At 44.3% G+C, this 20,741-nt stretch overlaps 1 protein-coding gene across 2 annotated transcripts in view; it reads left to right on the forward strand.

Annotated features, from left to right (window-relative positions):
* Window positions 1–322: 322 nt before the first annotated feature.
* The window catches only part of LOC100876754 (lachesin), a 36,189-nt gene continuing 15,770 nt past the window's right edge, over window positions 323–20,741 (forward strand). The window contains exons 1-3 of one of the 2 annotated variants that reach the window (XM_012281282.2): window positions 323–536; window positions 4,404–4,531; window positions 20,029–20,126. In XM_012281282.2, coding sequence (XP_012136672.1) covers window positions 4,405–4,531; window positions 20,029–20,126 — 225 coding nt within the window. In that variant the 5' untranslated portion in view covers window positions 323–536; window position 4,404. Of the gene's footprint in view, window positions 537–2,402; window positions 3,430–4,403; window positions 4,532–20,028; window positions 20,127–20,741 lie in introns of those variants that run through there. The other variant, XM_076538425.1, reaches the window with a different exon arrangement.

Genomic DNA, 20,741 nt, shown 5'->3' on the forward strand with positions numbered 1-20,741 from the left:
ACGTGCTGCTTCTTTTCCTTCCAGTATTTTCTGACGAACCAAGGATCTCATACATTCGTGGTTCGTCTTCTACTTTTTCCTCGTCGGCGACGATCCGCGTGCATCAAAGCTACATAATAAATTGAATATTATATCCGCGAACACGACGAACAGACCCACGGGAGGAAAAGGTAGAAAGAGGATAAAAGAAGGAACAGGAGAAGAAGAAGAGAAGGTGGAAAGAGGAAAGAAGAAGGGACAGGAGGTCCTGGACCTGCGCCATGCGAGGCGAGCGTCCCGTCACGAAGCGTCCAACGCTCGACGTCTAGCTCGACGCCGTCAGTACACGCGTCTCGACGCCCGGGGATGCGTCCGTTGCCGGAAGCATAACGCGTCGCTCGTTTCGAGCATTGCTAACTGATCGTAATCGAACGAGTTTTTACTTTCGCTGTTTTTTATCGACGAGGAGTGCCGTTTCGATATAAAGGGAAAATACGGTATATACGAATGACACGGCGTGCTCGTTCGCGAGTATAATGCTACACTTTTCTCACGAGGTAATGTCTTAGGACGAGAGCTTTGAGAAAAGTTTCGCTCGAGAAAAACTACGGGATCGAACGATCTCGCGATCGATGTCGAACGATGGATACGTGACGCGAGTGTCCATCGATCCTTAGATCATCGTTCGTGAAACTCTATTCTAAAATCAATGAAATTTTTATTAGAGATTCAGTGTCGTATCTTGATTAATATTCCAATAAAATGTGTATATTACTTTTACGTTGATACACGAGCTCAAAACGATCTCCGACTTCGATGTCATATTTTTATTAAAATCGTACGTTTGACGTTGATTATGAAATATGTACAAATTTTATCGGCGCTCCCTGTATATTTTCCAGTCAAGTACAGCATCGTGCAAGGATAAAATTAAAAAAAAAAAGATGGAAAAATTTCGTGCTCGCTTTAATAATTTCTAGCAATTAAGCAATTTTGTAACATATCACAGTGACGTTTTTAAAAAGAATTACCTGCAGATTTCCAAGTGAATTATAAAGATCATAGGTACGCGTGAAAGGGCTTCGCAACCGGCCAGTGATGACCGGACGTAGATTGATTTTGCGATAACAATTTGAAAATTGAATAGACGATAATCCGTGCAGGTGAATTCAATTTTCGATATTCGCGAAAATATTGGCCGCCCTTGTTTCCCTTCCATTCCTATCGAAGAGCAAATTCGCAAATGAAATGGCGTCGTGTTTTCGACCACTTTTCGAGCATCTCTTTTCGTTCGAACGAGAGAAAACGTGATCACGAAGCCACAATAAGATAGACAGGTAATTTTCACGGAAGTCCGATCATCGTTGGCGCTCGCAGCTAATGACTTTGTCGTCGTCTTTGACAGATCCGTCTCTGAAAAGGGATTCGTTATCAGGCAATACCGAATGAATTTTAATATCGCTTGAAACGTTGCGCCTTAGGTTTGCTGTTTATTCGAAGTATTCGAGAAATTTATACCGGAATCTCATTTCAATATTTACTTTAAATTTTGAACTACTCCGGGAAGAAAATTAATCGATTCGGTCGATGCTCCACGCTATCGTCGGTCTTGCTGAACTATTTGTATTTCATTGCATGTTAATTCGAAGAAAATAATTACTTTAACTAACGAGAAACGACGAACAGATATTCAAAGATCTATCTAGGGAATCAATCGTTTTTATATTTCCATTGCATGTTTCGATGTACAACCGTGCAGTTTGGTTTATAGTCGATCTGGACAGGGAAAGCGTCGAGAATATTCATGAAACGTTTACGTAGTCATTTTCGTCGAAGATTAAAGTTTTAACCGGTATAACGCGAACGGTACTTCGCGATACTTTTATGTCACGAAATCGTGCGAGACTTTCGGTGGTCATCACCGCAACAACTTAATATCAGAAACGAAGAAAGTCAGATGCGGTTGTTTCGCGAGAGCGGATACTGCCTTTCAAGAACATCCCAGATAATTAATCTGTTTCTCCGGAGAATAGCCACGTATTTGCATAGCTACACGTATGCAAATGATACATGCCTCCTTCGTAGCGCCGTGTTCCAAAATTATTCTTCGGATTATGAAAGAGAGCAGGAGAGACGGGGAGGACTAAACGATTCAGCGAATGGAACGATCGTTCGAATAAATCTTTCCGAAAGCGTATAATCGCGTACACGTCTCGAGGAGGCTCTGCACCGGTTTCTTCTATTGGTTCAACGAGAGAAAGAAATTAAATCTTCGCGACATTCGACGAAATACGTCTCTCGTAAAAGAAAAAAATAAGAGGAAGTATCTCTGTCGTCGCGGAATAAAATCGTTCGCTATCCGAGAAGAATTTCGCGCAGGATATCGCGAAGAGAGAACGATCGAACGTGATCCGATTCATCGCGATTAAGGAACGATCGATCGGACGTCGATCAACCAGGAACCGTTTGGTCCCGCTAATACGCCGTTGTAATTAATGCTCGCCACGATTCTCGTTCCCGAAGAATGCTCGGAAAAATTACGAGTTTGCATTTTCGCTCTGATTATCCTTCTTCTGTCGGTCGGCAAACGTATCACCGGTTCTACGGGGAATTTAAGCCGCACCAGCCTAACGAGGAACCGGAGTTTTTCGCCTTTTTCCCCGGGATTACCGAATTATTAAAGAACGACAATTTCTAAGGGAAGAAATCGAGAGAATCTATCCACGAATCAACTTATTTCCACTACAATGCCGACGGCTAAGTCATTACGTTCATTCTTTCTGGCATTTGACGCGGAAGCAACCGCCAGCCAAGGCATTTCCGAACCTTTTAAATCGGTCATAACGTTTGCGCGATTCTTTTCGGAACAGACAATGTTTGCGGGTAAACAGTTCGTCGCGGTAAACACACGGAAGAGCCACGGAAATGGAATTTCGTCTCGAAAAGTGAAATCTCCATCGTTTCGATCCTTATATCGCCCGAACGGAAAGCTTTCGAATCAGCATGAAAATCGGATTTCCTTCGGATCTATCTCATAAAATTCGATCGGGATGCCCGGACCAGGTGTAGAGTCACGAATTAGGTGTTCCTCGGCAATCAATCGGAATACGCATTGATCAGTCAACTCTTTTACCGCACGTTGAATTTCTGCTCCTTTTCTGCTCTGGAGACGCGGACAAAAAAAGTGCTCGGCCCGCTCTCGCGCACGTCCATATATCTTTATATAAACGTTTCGAGTACTATGGAGTTTGTCCGCGTAACGAATACCGTGGGTTCGAATCGTTCTTTGTGCAACTGTCTCGTAAAATCAACGGAGGTCTTGACCGATTTTTGCCGAAGGATCATTCGTTAGATCCTTAGCTCGGCGGAACCATCTATCACGTTCGTCGTCAGCGAGATAAGACAAAGAGCTTATAATCTGACATTGGCCTGGAGGAAAAAGCTTGAAGGGTAAGGTTTTCGTGAGCGTATAATGGTATGTGGGAGGGTGTGCGAGCATGCGAAAGACTGTGCTTATGGTGGAAAGAAACAAGGCGCGTTTAACAGAGGACTAGGTGCAAGCTGGAGCAGACGGGGCAAAGAAGGAAAGACTTTTCATTTAGTCCTGTCGTAAATAAGAGGGAACAGTTGCTCCTTCGCATATACGTACACGCGTACATGCATATAGAACGTTTCAAAACGGATGTAGCCCGTGAAAATTGTGTCGGTAAATCATCTATGATAAACATAATCGAAAACTTCTATACTTAAAATCTCTTTCGTTGGTAGTTAGCGATGAAGAACCGCTAATTTCTAAACCGATTAAACAATTAAAGCGTACGTTACAATTTTTTCGGATCCGAGCACGATGAAAGACTCGTGGCTTTTTATTTTCAAGGAGAATTTCTAAAGAATTTTTCGATGTGCCCTGAATCGTGTTGTACAAAGTTTGCGTTTAATCGACGCTAAGTTCTGGCAGGGCGATTGAAGTGTACGGTTTTCTAAACGGCCGGCATAGTTATTTACGAGAATGGCGTAAAGGATCATTGTTCCACGTTTCCTTGGCCAGAGGAACAGTCGAGAAACGTACGAGCAAAGTCCCGATAGCCGCAAGTTCCGATCTCTCTCTTTCCGAGTAGCCACGTACATTACGTGAAATTGCGCGAACTTGGAGCCGCTTGTACGTCGCTTGACAAATGTATCGATCGAGAAACGGAGAGCACCGAAACAAATAATAACAGGAATAAAAGAAAAAAAGGGATAAAAAAGAATCGACGCGGCGCGGCGGCCGGTACAGGGAGAAAGAAACAAACAGCTAGAGGAGTTTCGAAGAGGGTAGCGCGAGTGATGGCTAAAGGAGAGGGAGAATAGGGAAGGGGTGAAATAGATAGAGAAAGAGTGGGAGTCATTATTATTGTTCAGGTTTCTTTTTCTTCCTCTTGCAGAATGAGGGTGGCACGGCTATTACTGTGCTACGTACTTCTCGAAGACTACAGTACCAATCTCGGCGGGGCTGCAATTACCAGCAACGCCGTGCGCCAGGACGCCTCTGCGACGAATCCCACGCTACCAGGTACACCTTCCACTACACATCTACTTGTTTTCGTGCGTACGCGGATCGAAACGCATTGTTTTCTGCCTCGAAAGGAAACGGGACTCGGTCAACCGCTAAATGATCCTAACTCCGGGCGAACTATTTTCCGCACGATTCCTGTCTTACCGAAAAAGAAAAAGGAAATTAATTTCGCGCGCGAGACTACATTAAATCGAATCGACAATTTTCCCCCGTAAGCAACAATAGACGTAACCGTGCAAACGATTTCGTGGCTGCAGTTCGCGTGTGCATCGGTGATAACTAACTTTGACCAAACTTCGGAAGCCGATGACTCTGTTGCCCAGTCGCGTATTATTCCCGAGGGACTCTTCGTTTCCACGACGCCTCTATCGTTCGTTCGATTTTCATGTTTTTCTTTTTTTTTTTTTTCGTTTTCCACTCTTCTTTCTCTCTGCTCGTTTTCTGTCCCCTTTCTTCTCTTTGTCCCGTTCTTTTTTCTTCTCTCCCTCTCGCTCTTTATTTTTTCTTTTTCCGCGGAAGAGAGAACGGTGGCACACAGGCGCTCGAACTCGTCGAAGTACACACGTCAAAGAGTTTAATTACCAGGGCGATTTCGCGCGGACGCAGGGCATCGGTCGAATTACCTAATCGCGGTTTCATTCGGCTTCAGCCCGTTTCGAGATCCATGCTTCGTACATTTCGTACACCAAACGTTTTTTGTGGAACAACGCAAAAGTCGTGGTTTTTGTTCCGTTTCTGTTCGCTTTGTATTTTACATGGTCAATAGTTGAAATCAAAAGATTTGCGTAGAAAATTATTATGACCTTTCTCGTTGAAAATCGATCTCGAAAGCGATATAAAACTCTAGTTTCCATATTAGAAATATTATCGACGAGAAATCAGTTTCTGACGTTTCGCTCTTTTTCCTCAGATACATGTACAATTTAATAAGCGTTCCAACACTGTGAACTGCAATATCACGTGCTACGGAGCAGAGAAATCGAACCGTGTTGTCGTCGTTTCGAGCAAAATGATTCGTTTGCGAGTTTCAGAGAAAATTGCTGATTGCTTTGCAGATTTCTCGCATTGTCGCTTCAAAGAGTTTATCGTTCGTTCTTGGACCGCTCATAGAACGCTTGACGGGGGACGCTTTAAATCAATTAAGAAAACACGATGGCCTCGATCGTTGTCATGACACTTTTCCTTGCACGGTTCAATGGTTTCTAATTACGCGCAACAATCGATTCATCTCTTCGGGAACTTTCGATACCCCGCAACGCAGCAAACACCTTAAGTTTAATTTAAAGTTTCGCGAGCTAGATGTTGCGTTTGAAACAAAGTTTGAGCGATTTCGAGAAGAATTTCCAGGTTTTTCGTGGTCGTTGAGAACCTTCATTTTACGCCCTTCCAATTTTCCATCACCTTCTTCATCAACTTTAACAACATTACGAGCATTGTATCCTGTTATATCCCGAAAATCATTAGGGATACATTCTTCTGGAAGTTTTCCCCAGAAAAACGGAATCCATTACGTTCGCGTTTCACGAAGTATCGCTGGTCTATTTACGAGCGTAATACGATGTTTCGTTGATTACTCGTTAGAGAGGAAGTAGAAAGCGTAACGGTACGAGATCAGATAAGGGGTTACCGCAGCGGTTAGCGATTGTACACAGCCATAATGGAACTAGGTAGCATCTTAGCGTAGTAGGATGGTGCTGTGTAACGGGAACATAATGTCCTCCGAGAGGTGCTAAGTTGGCAATGGTATGTCGACCGAGCTGCTAGATAAAGGCTGGGTGAGACACGACTGATAACGGGGGTCAGAAACGCGGTTATAAGAAATGAGTAGCGTGGAATGGTAGAACAAGAGACGAATGGAGACCGTTCAACCCTTTTGTTAAGAACCGGTGATTATGGTAGTCGAGGAACCGTAACATTTAAATGCTCGAGTAAATTTCGCGCGTAAATGATTACTTTTTTGCCGACTTAACTCGTTCCTCGATAATTATATCGAATTACCCTGGCGAATTTTTAGATTTTACCGCGTTAATCGCCGCAACAACCGTACGTAAACGATCAACCGGTAAAAATTTCTACACCTTTTGTTCGTGTTTTCTGCTAAGAGAGGAGCAAGGGGAATAAGTAACACCGTCTCTAGTGTACGTTTATTTCCAACGTGTCAAGTTACAAGAGTTTCAAGAAACAAATAACGCGACAATTGCTACAAATAGCGCGTGTACAATTTACGAGAAAAGCTACTGCATCTCCTGTTATTTATTTCTGTACCGATAACACGTTTTAAATGGAAAAGAAATCTAAAAGCATCGCCACCTCGCGAACTCGCATCGAAGTTGAACTAAAAACGAAGAAGCGAACGCGAAGAAGTCGCAGCAAAACATTTGAACCTTTTGATCGAATGATCGCGGTCTCTGCTGACTCGATCTCTCGTACGATTCGAACAAACTCGCGACGTAACTTGCCAGAACGGGACAATTTCGCAGAAAAGACCCGTTCGAGATTAGTCAACGAGTTCCCTTTCGTTCGAGTGAAATTATTCGAGTCTGGCATCGCGAAGCGTTTCGTGTCGTACTCGTTGACGCGGGAAACCATTGAAAATAAACGGAAAGCGAGCAAGTTCCGTGGAAAGCGCGACCAAACCATGGAAGAAAGACGCAGAAGAAAAGGAGAGGGGCCACCGAACGACGACTACGGCGACGAACGGTGGTGAATGTCCCTGAAGTTGAAGTAGTTCTACTTGCTTCTCTACCCTCGACTCTCAGCCCCGGTTGCTGAACTCCCCGGGCTCTCGGTAGGGCCCGTGCCGGTTACTTCAGCAAGTTTTTCCTTTGAGGATGAAAGATATTAATTAAACTGTCACAGACACGGTAGCAGGGAGCCTCTAACTTTATTTCGCCACTTACAAGTTTACCGCTTAAGCGGTTTGCTCGCGTGCACGCCAGCTCGACGCCGATCTTATCCCGTAAGCATAGCAGCACGGAGCCGGTTATGAATGCGAAGTGACCCCTGGAGAGCAGCGTGCGATGCGCGACTAACGCGTTCGTTTCCCTAACGTACCACCCGTCCACCTTTACCCTTTCGGTCGCTTCTCCGCCGTCGAACGAAAGAAAATGGGATATCAGGCGAACGAATCGCCGCAGCGTTTTGTCAGACTGCCTCCTTCGCCGAGATCGAATGCCACCACACGCTAGCCACCCGCGATCGATTGCCTTACCCTTTTGTGAAAATTTCATTCCGTAAGCAACGCATTAATTTCGCGTCGATTTATCGAGCAACCAGCTCGTTTCCTTTCTTCGCGGACATTTTCAAATCATCGACATTTTTATACCGGTTCCGTTTCGAGAACGAGTAATTTAGCGGCATACGTTGGGGACGAAGCTGTCGAATTGAATTTTCTGCCCGATATGAAATGGAATGTAAAATTACAAAAGTCGTGGATTCCAAGAAAGACGCGGAAACTGTGAGCCGACCTTCGAGGATCCAAGAGATTCGCAAAGTTGAGACCAGTCGAAGGAAAGTCGTTATAACCAAGAGAGCCGCGATTCGATGGATTAGCGGGAAGCTTTATTAATCAGTTCACCCCTTGATGATTTATCTTCCACCCAGGACCCATTTGAATTTCAGTTCTGGTCACGGAGAAACTACCGGGAAAGCGTCTATCTCCTTGGATATTGGCTCCGGCTAACTTTAAGGCGTTAGCGTTAACCGCGTTGATAGATGTTGAACTCTCGTTCCAATAAATAAATATTGTCACGGTGACTCGACGGAATTGCGTTCCTCGAAGGGGACAACTTCATTTACCGGCGTAAGGGTGAAACTTTCAATCTTTGGACAATTCATCCATCATAAGATTATCCAGGAGACGATACAGGTTCACAAAGTACTCGGATATTGTTAGTCTTATCAGGAGGTTAGAGTTTCCAATAGTTTCAGCCGCGTGTTATACGACCAACAATTATCGTCTTATTCGGCTTTATCGAACGCGAAACTCCCAGCTCTGTTGTTCCCAGGCTCGTGCCTGTGCCGGTATATGTTGACTGCGAATATGGATTCCAGCAACAGGCCATAGAAAAATCCAGCGTGTTGCTGTTAACGTTTACAACGGATGGGCAATTTAGTTACGTAATGGCCGTGGGTTGATAGTTCAACTCCCGAGCATTGCGTACCTATTGCATACTCGCTGGAGCAAACGTCCTGACCTCTCTACGGCCGAGCGTTCTATTCAGGAACGCGAATTCGATCAAATTTTCTCTATCGTCGCATCGTCACGCGTTAACCTAACCGACGTGATCTCGAAGACTACGTACAGAACCTGATCTATGTTTTTCTTAACACTTTCCACGATAATTTCGTTGAAAAATAAAATAGTTTCGCGTATATTTTGAACTATTTTATTATAATGCTCGGCACCTCGATACTTGAAGGCTAAATCGTCACGCGTGTGTGGGTGTTCTGGTCGAAGCGTACGATTTTAAACGGCAGAGTTAACAAACTCTGCGCCCGGTGTTCTCGAATATCGCGAGTAACAAACACGGCACGTTCGTTATTAAAAATACTCCGAAAGAGCTCGTTCGAATTAAACGGATAGTTTGCCAAGCGGATATCCGATCTTCGATATATCGTATCGAGCCAGATCGGTTTACCTCGCCCGGAACTCACAATTAAACCGTCAAAGTATCAAAACCATGCTCGTACCCGCATACCTGACGACGCTAATATCGCAAACATCCGCACGACAAGAGCAGCTGGAGGTGGAGAAGGAGGAGCAGAAAGCGTGCGTTACAAGACGACGAGATTGATGTTAATTAGTAGCGAACAATGCGCAGATACGTGGCAGCACGCGTACCTGGAATGCGTAGAGAAGCGTGCACGCGCGCCTGCAGGAGAGGGTAGTTGCGAAGGCAGTTACAATGTCGTACTCGCGTACCGGTTGTAATTTTCTTACGTCTTAAGGACACGCTCCACTGCGGCCTTACGTGTACAGCGACGTTATTAGAAGTCGAAGGTAGGAAAGGAGGCGTGAGTGGAATCGGGGGTTGCGTGTAACACGAGTGACGCGAGCTCTCGAACATTTTCGAACATCGGGACGAGCTTACAGCGAGCCTCGGCCACTCTTGTGCGCGGCTACGGCCAAAGTTTTAAACGCAATTTCGTGTTCCCGCTCACGCGCTGCAGCTGATCTCGCTTCGGCTCGGTGTACCGAGCTGCTCCTTTATCAAATAGTTTCGAAAGTTCCTTTAACGGATCCCAACCTACGTACGCGCGCTTACTCCCTCGATTTCTTTTGTCCTCGAACAAGATCTTTTCCTCGAGTTGTCGATCAACGAATTCTACGAAAATACGGATCTTATTCGACCACTTTGTCCTTTGCGTCGAATCTAACCTGTTTCTATTATTTGTCTACGCTTTAAAAGCTCAGGAAGGAACACTGATAAAATGTTTTTCGATTAAGAAAAATATACAAAAATTAGGTTAGCAAATGAGAGATTGATCGTACAGAAGTCCTTGTTCGAAGTCTATTCCTTCGAAGCTCCGTTCTTCGGTGTTTCCTATTTTCGTTTCGTTCGAAACGAATCAACGGGTCGGAACGCGCTAATATTTCCGTGCCTCCGCAAACTAATCCCGATTTCAATCCGTTGAAGTCGGAGCAGCGCGTCGGGACAGCAGGCAACGGTTCCAACGAGGAGCATTTAGTTGCAAATTCGCCGGTTCGGCTTTAATAAACCTTTTTTTCTTCTTTCATCCTCTTCTGCGCGAAGAGTGCTCGGCTAGCTGCGACGTATTAAGGGGACGAGGAAGCGTGACACGAATCGTGAGTACACACGGAGCGGCGCGGCTCGGCGCAGCGTTCAAATAGCCGTACGTATACGCTTAGCTAAATGGGTGATCGTGCAGTTAGGAAACCTCCGTGTTCCGCATGTGCGATCTTACTAATTTCCGGGATCGGGAGCTCCTGGTCGCGACGCAACGGTGTGGGTGAGCGAAAGGTGGAGGTGCACGGCGTCGGGAGGTGGACAGATCCCGGAGACATGGGCGCGAATTCGATTAATTAAAGTTCGAATTCGTGGAAATGGAATTATCGCGGCGTAGTCCGCACCATCGACGTTTCTACGCGGATGAGAGCTTTCCGACTCGCCCCGTCTCTCTCGCCGGCAACCCCCGGAGCACGCTCGCCAAGAGGGTGGCGGTCCCAGAGAGGGAAAGAGACAGCTGGGTGCCGCTGGGCGCCGCGCGGTGTAACAGCTTGCGACTTTGAACGCGTCGGGGCGAGAGTCGAGGAGCGGAGAGGAGAGGACGAGCGTGCGGGGTTATATATTTACGGTTCTTCGTCGCGGAGAAAAGTTTCGGCAGGGATTCGAGCCGTGAGAATTTAAAGTCCCACGAATCTGGATAAGAGCGAGCAACTTTTCCTTCGACTTCGAGCGACGTTTCGATAATCCGCTTTGGTATCCTCCCGTTGGGTCCACCAGGAATACGCTCGACCGTTGCAGCGAGCGTTTACCGAGCCGCAAGAACGGTCCACCAGGATTAATAAAATATTTATCAGATCGGTCAGAATGACTTTACGTTCTGCTGACTTTCTCAAAGTCGACGACCTAACGCCCCTTTTACCTGCACGATAAACGTTTCTCGCATGCTCGCCGTTTACTCTTGAACGCGTTCGCTACCGTGGATCACGCGTAAAATCACTCGAGACGGTAATTTTCCCAGTAGTAACCAGGAGAATTACCGCAAGCTTTCACTCGACTTCGTAATCTCCAACATCGCATATCGAACGTGTTTCTCTATACTTTTCATATCCAAACGACGGAAAGTTTTCCGAACTTTCCTAGATTCTCTGAAAATTGAAAGCACACGACCAAGAGCCCTTTACGCTTACCCTTAACCTACAGAAACGCGTCCGAGCGGCGGCTGTTCAAATCATTCGCGATGTTAAGACCAAATGTAAAGTGAGGTACTGGTTAATCTGTTCACATATTTCCTAAAGCACACAACACGTAACGATCTTCTACGCGAACGGTGTAATCGTTCGTGTTAGTGTGAGTGCCAGATTAAACGAAAAGCCGTGAATCAAGGAGATTATAACGCCGAGTACAAAGGACGGGAGAAATAACGACGATCAAGAAAGATACACGAAAGAAATTTACAACGTGATTAAAGTTAAACCGCGAGCCAAACGACACCTGAAATCTCAAATTAACATCGATATTACGTTTGGAACCAATTTCTGTTCCCTTTGAATTTTCGTCCGACCTATTCCATCCTCGGCAGATACACGGTAATTATACAGAAATAACACGCTTAATTCCGGTGACATTGAAATACGTCGAATAACTCTGCTCGCGATCGTCGCTCGACGTTAGCTTTTAAGGTATAAGCCAAAAACTTGGCTACAATTTACGATATTCTACACCGTTGTTAACGGAACGTTACCCAGAATATCGTATTCCAGTACAACGTAACTCGATTCAATTTAAGCGCTCTGCGTACGTAGGTACGTGGAACGGAAAATATTTGGAGGGAATCGTCGCCTGCAAAAAGGATCAAGCGGAGGATCCTTCGATAGGATTTGAGGGGGCGAGAGCGAACGGTTTCGGCGAAAATGAAGTCGCTACCGATATCGGTGGATAGCCACATGGCGCGATATCGCATATATACGTATCTAGACAACGAAAGTTTGGAAATAGCGCGAGCGTAAAGTCGAGCGATGGACGCTGGGACGCGACCGGAAGACGCTTCGACGTTCCATCGAGCGAGGCAACGGTGCATCGTGTGCATCGAATGGAAAAACGCGGAGCTGCAGCTGCGTCGGCGAACGGCAATACTCGAAGATATCGAGTCGCAACTGCTTATTTTCGAAGCTGAACGGAGCGAACGGTGGTTCGGCAGTTTTTTCCGCCGTTCGAAGAGAAAGGGTTGAAGTAAAAAAGAAGGGCAGAATAGAGCGGGAACAGAGAAGAACAGAGAGAAAGGAAGATCGAGAGTTTTGGACATGGCGGACCCGAGAAAACAGCGCCGCTGCTATTATGATAAGATATTCACTGACAGAAACAGGAGAGGAAAGGAATTTTCAACTGGCAGCATCGTCCTCGCGGCCGTATCTAGGATGTAATATAAGGAAACGCTGAGGAAAATAGTGGAAGCAGCGGGCTTGAATGCCCGTGCGAACCGAGACCAACGAACGAGAGTCGAGAAAGGAAAAGGAAGGGAAGAGGAAACGGAATAGAACTGGAGGAGACGAACTCTGGATCGTTTCGGAGGCGTGGGTGCGCCTATTGCACTAGCCCCGCCGGTTCCGTAGCTGCCGCTTTTATTTTATGGCGAAATTATTCCAACGGAAATATAATTCAATCTCCACTCTGCCGTCTTAGCGACTAGAGACTACCAAACGAATTTCGCTATCCACGATGCGCCTCGAACGACCATAATTAGGATCCCGGCGATATTAAGATTTGGCGTAGCTGCTTGCACCGACAGACGCTGATCCTTCTCCAATTTTTGGACATACCTCTAGCCTTTTTAGCTGACTGTCTAGAGTGGCTGGCTTATCACTTGCTAGAATCGTCGCAGGATGTAAGGGGAGCTTCTGGTCACGAATAGAACGAGGTGTATATCTGAAAGTGACCGGTAGTTTGGGGTGGTCGATAGGTCCTTCTTAACGCCTGACAATGGAACGGAAATTCGATGAATTTCACGTTTCTTCCTTGGCGAGACCGAGCGTCGATTTCAACGTCAAAAATGTTTTTCCATTTCGCTCGCTTAATAATAGGTACGCTGTTCGACGCGACGAAATACGTTCGAGCGCTTTCAATCTGGCGTATCGCGGAATCGGATGAACGGAATAAAACGAACGCGAAGAGACGAAGCACTTGCCTCGATTTTAACGTTAATACAAGCGTACCTGTATATTTTCATACATTTTTTTATCGCGAACAAATACGATACGATCGATACACGAATATTCGTAAATACGATCAAAAATAAACCGAACGCCGAAAGAGAAGCAAGGGGTGGAACCGCCAAGGATATACCTCGTTGTTCGTAAATTCGTCAATTTTTCCACGATATTTTTGCAAAGGAAACGATCGGTCACGGAAATAGAAAAAATGAGCCTAAGATCGAATCGGATCGTCCAATGAAAGCAGGGACGCGTCCTCGGCGACGTGTTAAAATATCGTTTCGCGTATTTCAACGATCTCATGGACATTGTCGGACGCTGAGCGTCACGACGAATCGACAGAAAGAATGTTTTTACCTGTCGGTGATGTCCGCGCGTCCTGCCGCTTTACGCGAATAAAGAATCCTTCCGTTCCTCCCTATTTTTACCATGAAACGCTCGTCTTTCTTCGAACTACATATCAGCGGACTACGGTACGTTACAGCAGAGATACCTTCGACAAATTACTCTCTTACTTCGCGGCGTAGCCACCATTTCCACCGGAAGATACACCGTAATCGTTTTCCGGTGGAAAGACAGCCTGAGAAACGGCTAGTAGCGGCGGAATAAAAATATGAAGAACCGTTCTTGAGAGAGCAAGAAGAATTCGTGTTTTTCGTTTTGCATGAAAAGAAACTGAGCACGTATTCGTTCGAATCGCAAACATTCTTTATTAAGGAATAAGAAAATGTTCTTCGGCGAACGATAACGTATGTAGACGTCCTGCAAATTGAAATTTTAAGTTGGCCGTCAGAAGAGAAGTCGAAAGAATCGTTTATTCCATTTTCGAGATAGGCAAACTTTTGTTATAATACTACAGATTTTTGCATTCTTTAATCGTTCTACGGTTCAGAAACCCACGAAGATCTCCGCAGTTACGTTATCAGAAGTTATATTGCCAAGTTAGTTTCGTGACAGTAATTGTAAGGACTAGATTTCAAAATCGGTAAGATTGGCAAACGATAAAGAAGCCTTCGTAAGGCAATCGATATTTAACGGCGGATTAGAAAGTTTGAAATGTTTTAAATTCGATCGATTTCTCATTGATAACCGTGACGATACTTAACAGAGAAACGAGAATAGCTAATGATAATGGAAAACTGTAGGTCAATGTGTTTCGCGTTAACTCAGGAAGAGTATCTTGAATCGGCCATTAACGTTGAAGAGCCACGGCAACTGAGATTTTCCTCGAACGAGAGTTTAACAAAGTTCCATGTTATTACAATAGAATAGCGAACTTCGAAGATAAGGGGTGGTGGAAAGAGAGTACAGAAGGTAGCTTGACTTTCAAGGGAAGGCAACTTTGTCTTTCGAAAGAGCAAACGTTTTTCTCCTCCCTTTGCTCACGGCGCGGCGTAGCTCGGCAAATTTTTATCCCTATGAATGAACATTAATTTATGAAAAAAGAAAAAACGGGAAAAAGGCAAAAAAAAATGAGAGAACGTAGACGGAAAGAACAGTATAGAGATTTTGTGGCACGTTCGCGACCTCCTTCAGCCGTAGCTCGCGTTTCAGGGATATTTAAGTTTCATCGGGAAACTTTAGCGAGACGCTGCATTTATTAAATCCTCCGGCATGTTTGACGAGCAAATCCGAGAATTGTCCTGTCAGTGTCGTCTCCTCGACAAAACGACGAAAGTCCAAAACGACGAAAAACGAAGGGACAGAAGGGAGGGGGTGGGACGAGACAAAAAGAAAAGAACGGGATATCCAGGGAAGAGAGTACTTCATTCTTTTATTGAAGGAACGATATTAATGTTTGCAAAAGTTACGGGAATAAGTGGAACGAGCCCGACGAAACCGACACAAGAGGACCGCTAATGTATTCCGGTCGAATAAAAGATTACCAGGTTACATCCGTAGAAAAGCAATCCTCGTGCACGCGACCGTCGTTTTAATTAATCTCGTATCAGCCGTATATATCGGTCGCGTTCATAATAACACCGACTTTTATCGCAATTCGCCGTGCGTAATTCGATCAATTTAATTACATTTCCCCACGGTACAATATAAATTCAGCGTGCCAAGCCGATAGATAATACGCGGAGAGCGTTAATATTCGCAAAAAGTAGGAATCGGCGTGTAAAATGGGTCAACGAGACCGGCCAACGAACAACAAGAGCCAGTTACCGCCGCGATGGACACAGAAGGCGCAATTATATAACCGTTAACGATTAATAAACGCGGCATCGAATCGGTTCCGCGAAAACGGACGTAGGGACGAGGAGGTATTCGCGAGCAACGTTTATAGCTTCGCCGATCTCGTTATCGGTCACTGCGAATGGATTTTACGGCGCTTATTAAATTCATTAAAATCGCATTCGCCGAAACGCGAGCGTTGCCACGAACACGATACCCGCGAATCGTCGAAAACACCGGCCCGTTTACGTCGGCACACGGAAGGAACGCTCGACGCTGGTACACTCGAGCAGCGCCCATTTCGGTCCTCGAACCAAACCGCCTATTTTTTTATAATAACCACCGTTTCGTCCAGGATACGTTTAATTTGCTCCCTTTTTTATGGTCCTTTTCTGTCTTTTTTTTTAACTACCCTCGATCTCGAAATACCTGCTGGCAGTGCCAAGGGAAGGCTAACACTCGCAGGGATGCTTTTTGCAACGGAAGATTTGTTAGACGTCGGCGTAGCTCGCATGGATAATGCTTGAAAAGTAGGTGGTGGAATGGTCCTTTTTTTCTACTATCTTCCTCTCTCTCTCGCGGAGGACTGAACTCGTTATCGGAGTTAGGTAACCAGTTAGGTATATATAGTGGCGGGCAAAGTGAAATGGAGGCATGGGTGGTAGGAAACAGGGAGGGACAGAGAGTTAGCATACGAATGCCCGATTGTGTTTGTGGGCTGGTACGCTGTTCCGATTTACATAGTTATTATGATATTATGCAGACGCAAAAAGATTCTTATCGTCGTAGCTGTCTTTGTCGTGAAGAGAAAGGGCAGGTACAACTTGTACGACACGAGTTTTCTTTTATTACGTTCGCGGCTGAACCGCGAGACTGCACACGCGTCCTCGGGCAGAGTCATCGTCGAAGGACCGAGCGATTCCTGCAGATCGAATTCTGCAAGCCAGATGCGACACGAAAAAATAAATCTTCCCCGTTTTAAAATATGAACACTCGAAGCCCTTTGAAGTTCGAGATAATCGCAAGGTCAACCTTACAGCTCTTTCAGGAATTGTTTGACCGTGTCGTTCGCATTTGTCAAGGTACTTACACGTTCCCAGATAAATCACACACTCTGTAAATATTTGGGTCGCTTGGTTGAAAAACGGAACGATGGGATCATTAATGAGAGGATAATTGGCTACGGGTATTGGAAACTTGATCGCTCGTGGGGATCGTCAACGGTTACCGTTTGTAACGATACTCGTTCCATTTAATTACTTTTTGCCAAAAGTCATACCGGAAACCTTGACTCGATATAGGAAGGATGAATACTCGTCTTTCGGCGTGCATTCTATTGAATAGCACCCTCATGTATTCGAATTCGGGTAACCCGTATTAAAGTATAGGAGCCGAGATACAACCGCGCTATCTTCACCGACGAACAAAGAGAGGAAGGCATTGCGTGCTATTGAATCGGTCGATCCTCGCTTTCTTCTTCCTCGTTGATGAATCGCGTCTTCGAAGGGTATTTACCGGGAAAATTCTCCCTCTCTCTGTCGGCGTTCTCGATCTATCGGGTTAACATAATGCTCGCCACGGCGTATCATCTTTGGCCATTAGCCAGTGACAGTGCATCCGTTGACGGGAAATTGAAACTATGCTTCATTCGCGACCGTGTTCGATATTATACGCGGCAACGAGCTGTTAATCGCTGTCATTGCGCCGTCACGTACGCTTTAACGAGAGCAACGAATCACTGCTATCGAATCTACGCTCCCGTTCGTTCGTTCGTTTTGTAAACGATGCGAGATATTTTTCAACGGCCAAACAAGATGATATACTTGCGCCATAAATCTCGAGGCGCACTGGCTGCGAATAATGCGCCCGATTTTCAACGCTAAGCACGTCCCGATCGTTGTCGAACGATCGGCTAACAGAATCGAGAATCAATTCACAATAAAATAATTTTAAGAAAAAAAATACACCGACTTCGAAATGCACTAAAAAGTATAAAATAATTTCTATTTCATTCAATCATACAATTACGTCACAGATATGAATGAAACCTATTTACTCGTTAGGTAGTGTATTAAATACATTTCAACCTTTTCGGAGGCGGCGCAAAATTAAAAGATTTTCTTGAACATGTCAACCTTTAGACAGCCGAACATAGGCAAAGCTTGTATAGCTATTTTTTTTCTATATATATAACTCGACAGCACGCCGCGAAGTAGGTGTTAGTGCGTATAGAATGGAACTATGGTCTATCTAGATTCATAGAGTATGCGACGGAAAGACTCGATCGCCGCATATTCTATAAAGATAGAGCCGATCTGCCGCAAATTTGGTAATTCCCGCGTCGTGGGCTCCGTTCATAGGTTCTTAGATCCATGGCTTCCACACGCGAAAGAAGTAGATTCAATTTCATTTATATCAGAAACGTTACGAAATGAAGATGCAGTCGTTACATTTACGTATAGTCCCAGATATATCTATAATGAATCATATTCTTTCTCAGGATTTATTAATTTCCAATACGCCATACCACAATCAACTGATTATTGGCAGCAACGTTTACTGAGGTATTTTTAATTTTGCGCCGCCTCCGAAAAGGTTGAAATGTATTTAATACACTACCTAACGAGTAAATAGGTTTCATTCATATCTGTGACGTAATTGTATGATTGAATGAAATAGAAATTATTTTATACTTTTTAGTGCATTTCGAAGTCGGTGTATTTTTTTTCTTAAAATTATTTTATTTCACGCTTTTTAGTGGAATGGGGAGAATTTTATAGGATACTGTGAGACAGTTCTTCCGGGCTTTTTTTTTGTCCGCGTAAATGCCATGAACATAATTAAGTAAAAGACAACATGGATATTCGTTTTTCAATTTTTTTTTTTTTATTAATTGTTGTAAAATTGGTAAATAAAATCGGCGATTGCATGTTGACTCATACACTACCAGAGGCACGGAGGCATACGTAGAATTCAATATACAGTATTCACTCCGTAAATGTTAAAAAGATCTCTACCGTAAATGTTAAAATTGTATCCCCACTACTGGGGGATCCCCCTCGAAATCAGTCAAGAATGAAACACGATCGGTCGCCGAAACGATGAGGATCGAATATCGGTGAGACACAACTAATGCAAGCAAAGGAAAAGATTGTAACTTTCTTATTTCTTACTATTTTTTCATGAAACTTTTACTGTTGTATTTGTCTAGATTTCCTGATTAAAATGACACCAAACATGATATAATTACGTTAACAATTGTGTGTGTAACGAGTGATTAAAGTTTTTAACATAAAAGAGGACGGCGAATAGGAAAGAAAGAGAAGCAGAAGGTTGACGCGTTCGGCAAACGTGAAACACTCGTGCGTCTTCTGTCTTTTAAATTAAAAAATAAAAATTCTTTATTTTTGGGGTTTCATCAATGAAGCTTTGATTATCGTATTCGTCTTGTTTTTCTGATTAAGATTAAAATGGTACCAAACACGGTATAATTAAAATCATAATTACTTGTATAGCAAGCCTTTAGAAGAAATTCGCACCTCTACCGTAAATGTTACATCCCAAACTTTTATGGCTTGTTACATAAGTAATTACGATCGTAATCATATCGTGTTTGGTGTCATTTTAATCAGAAAAACGAGACAAATACGATGGTAAAAGTTCCATTGACAAAAAACCAAAAATAAAGAATTTTAATTTTTAAATTTAAAAGACACAACACGCAGTCTTTCATGTTTGCCGAACGCTCGAAACTCTATCCCTCTTTGTCTTTTGTATGGCTGTCTCTTTCTACGTTCGGCACACTACAAAGAATGTAGGACCTCTACCGTAAATGTACAATCGAGACCGGCAAAAGTAACATTTACGGAGTGAATACTGTATTAGTAACAATAGTTTTTCGCTAATAACTCAAAAACTAAAGCTTCCCCTTAATTGCGGATAAGGAAAAAGTTGTTCCGAATCGTGCCCCTGATAACATATTAAAAGGACATTAAAATCGTCCAAAGTTGATTTCAAAACTTTTCAACAATTTTTCGCTAATATCTCGAAAACTAAAGCTTTCCGCGAAATTTTTATATGAACAAAATTGTTCAGAATCATGTCCGTGATAAGATATTAAAAGCGCACTAAAATCGAGAAAAGTTTATTTCAAAAGTTGCCGGTTTTTTTGCAATAACAACACTTTGCAATTGAAAAATGAAAAATTTTTTGATAATGGTACCAATGGGGAGTCAGAACCTACCAGATGCAAAAGGTTTCGTTCCGATCGGTGCATTCAGCTAGGCGTAATAGGCGGGCACACATAGAAAATAAAAATAATAAAAAAAAAAAAAAAAAAAAAAAAAAATATACTGATCGAATTGAGTAACCTCCTCCTTTTTCGAAGTCGGTTAAAAATGGTGGTCGGTTCTTTTTGCAGATTTGCCAAGTTTCGCCGCACCGATCGGTAATGTGACCGCAGCCATCGGCAAGGAAGCCGTTCTACCGTGCACCATCCGGAAACTAGGAAATTACAAGGTAAGGGATTTAAATTTTCCGCGAGGAAAGAAGAGCGGGAAGAGCCGTGGAACGCGTTAATTAGCCAGGCTGGCTTACCGGCGTTGTACGTGCAAACGAATACTCCGCGAGACCGCTTCACGAATTCACGGGCTCGGGGGTTCACGGGTCACCGGGCGATAAGAGAATTCGAGATTTCGGTAATCTCGTGGAAACAAATGGGTCGCGTGGGTGCTCATGGCAGATGTCACTGACTCGCGTCTTTTTGCGCGTTCTTCCTCGATCCTCTCTTTTCCCGCTCTTCCCTCGTCCGCTACTCTCCTGTCCCCTTCAACTCCTTCTTCCAGAATAACTTTCGAACGGGTCCTCGGTCCAAAAGCTTCCCAGTCGCTTCTCGTTCGTCGGCTGGAAATAAAGCGAAACTTTGTACGCCCGGGGAGAATTCGATGGAGGTGGTGGAGGTTCGCGGAACTTCCCGCCAGGTACACAATTCATTAAAGCTTCGCGGTGGGTAACGAGACGAAATTAAGCGGCGTTCCACCGCGAGTGATTAACTCCTCGCGTGGAGGACACGCGTCGAGTCGTCTATTTATCTACGAGCATCTTTTACCGACAACTTCCAATTTCGATACTATA

This window comes from Megachile rotundata, chromosome 12 (genome assembly GCF_050947335.1).
Source record: "Megachile rotundata isolate GNS110a chromosome 12, iyMegRotu1, whole genome shotgun sequence".
Classification (NCBI taxonomy): domain Eukaryota; kingdom Metazoa; phylum Arthropoda; class Insecta; order Hymenoptera; family Megachilidae; genus Megachile; species Megachile rotundata.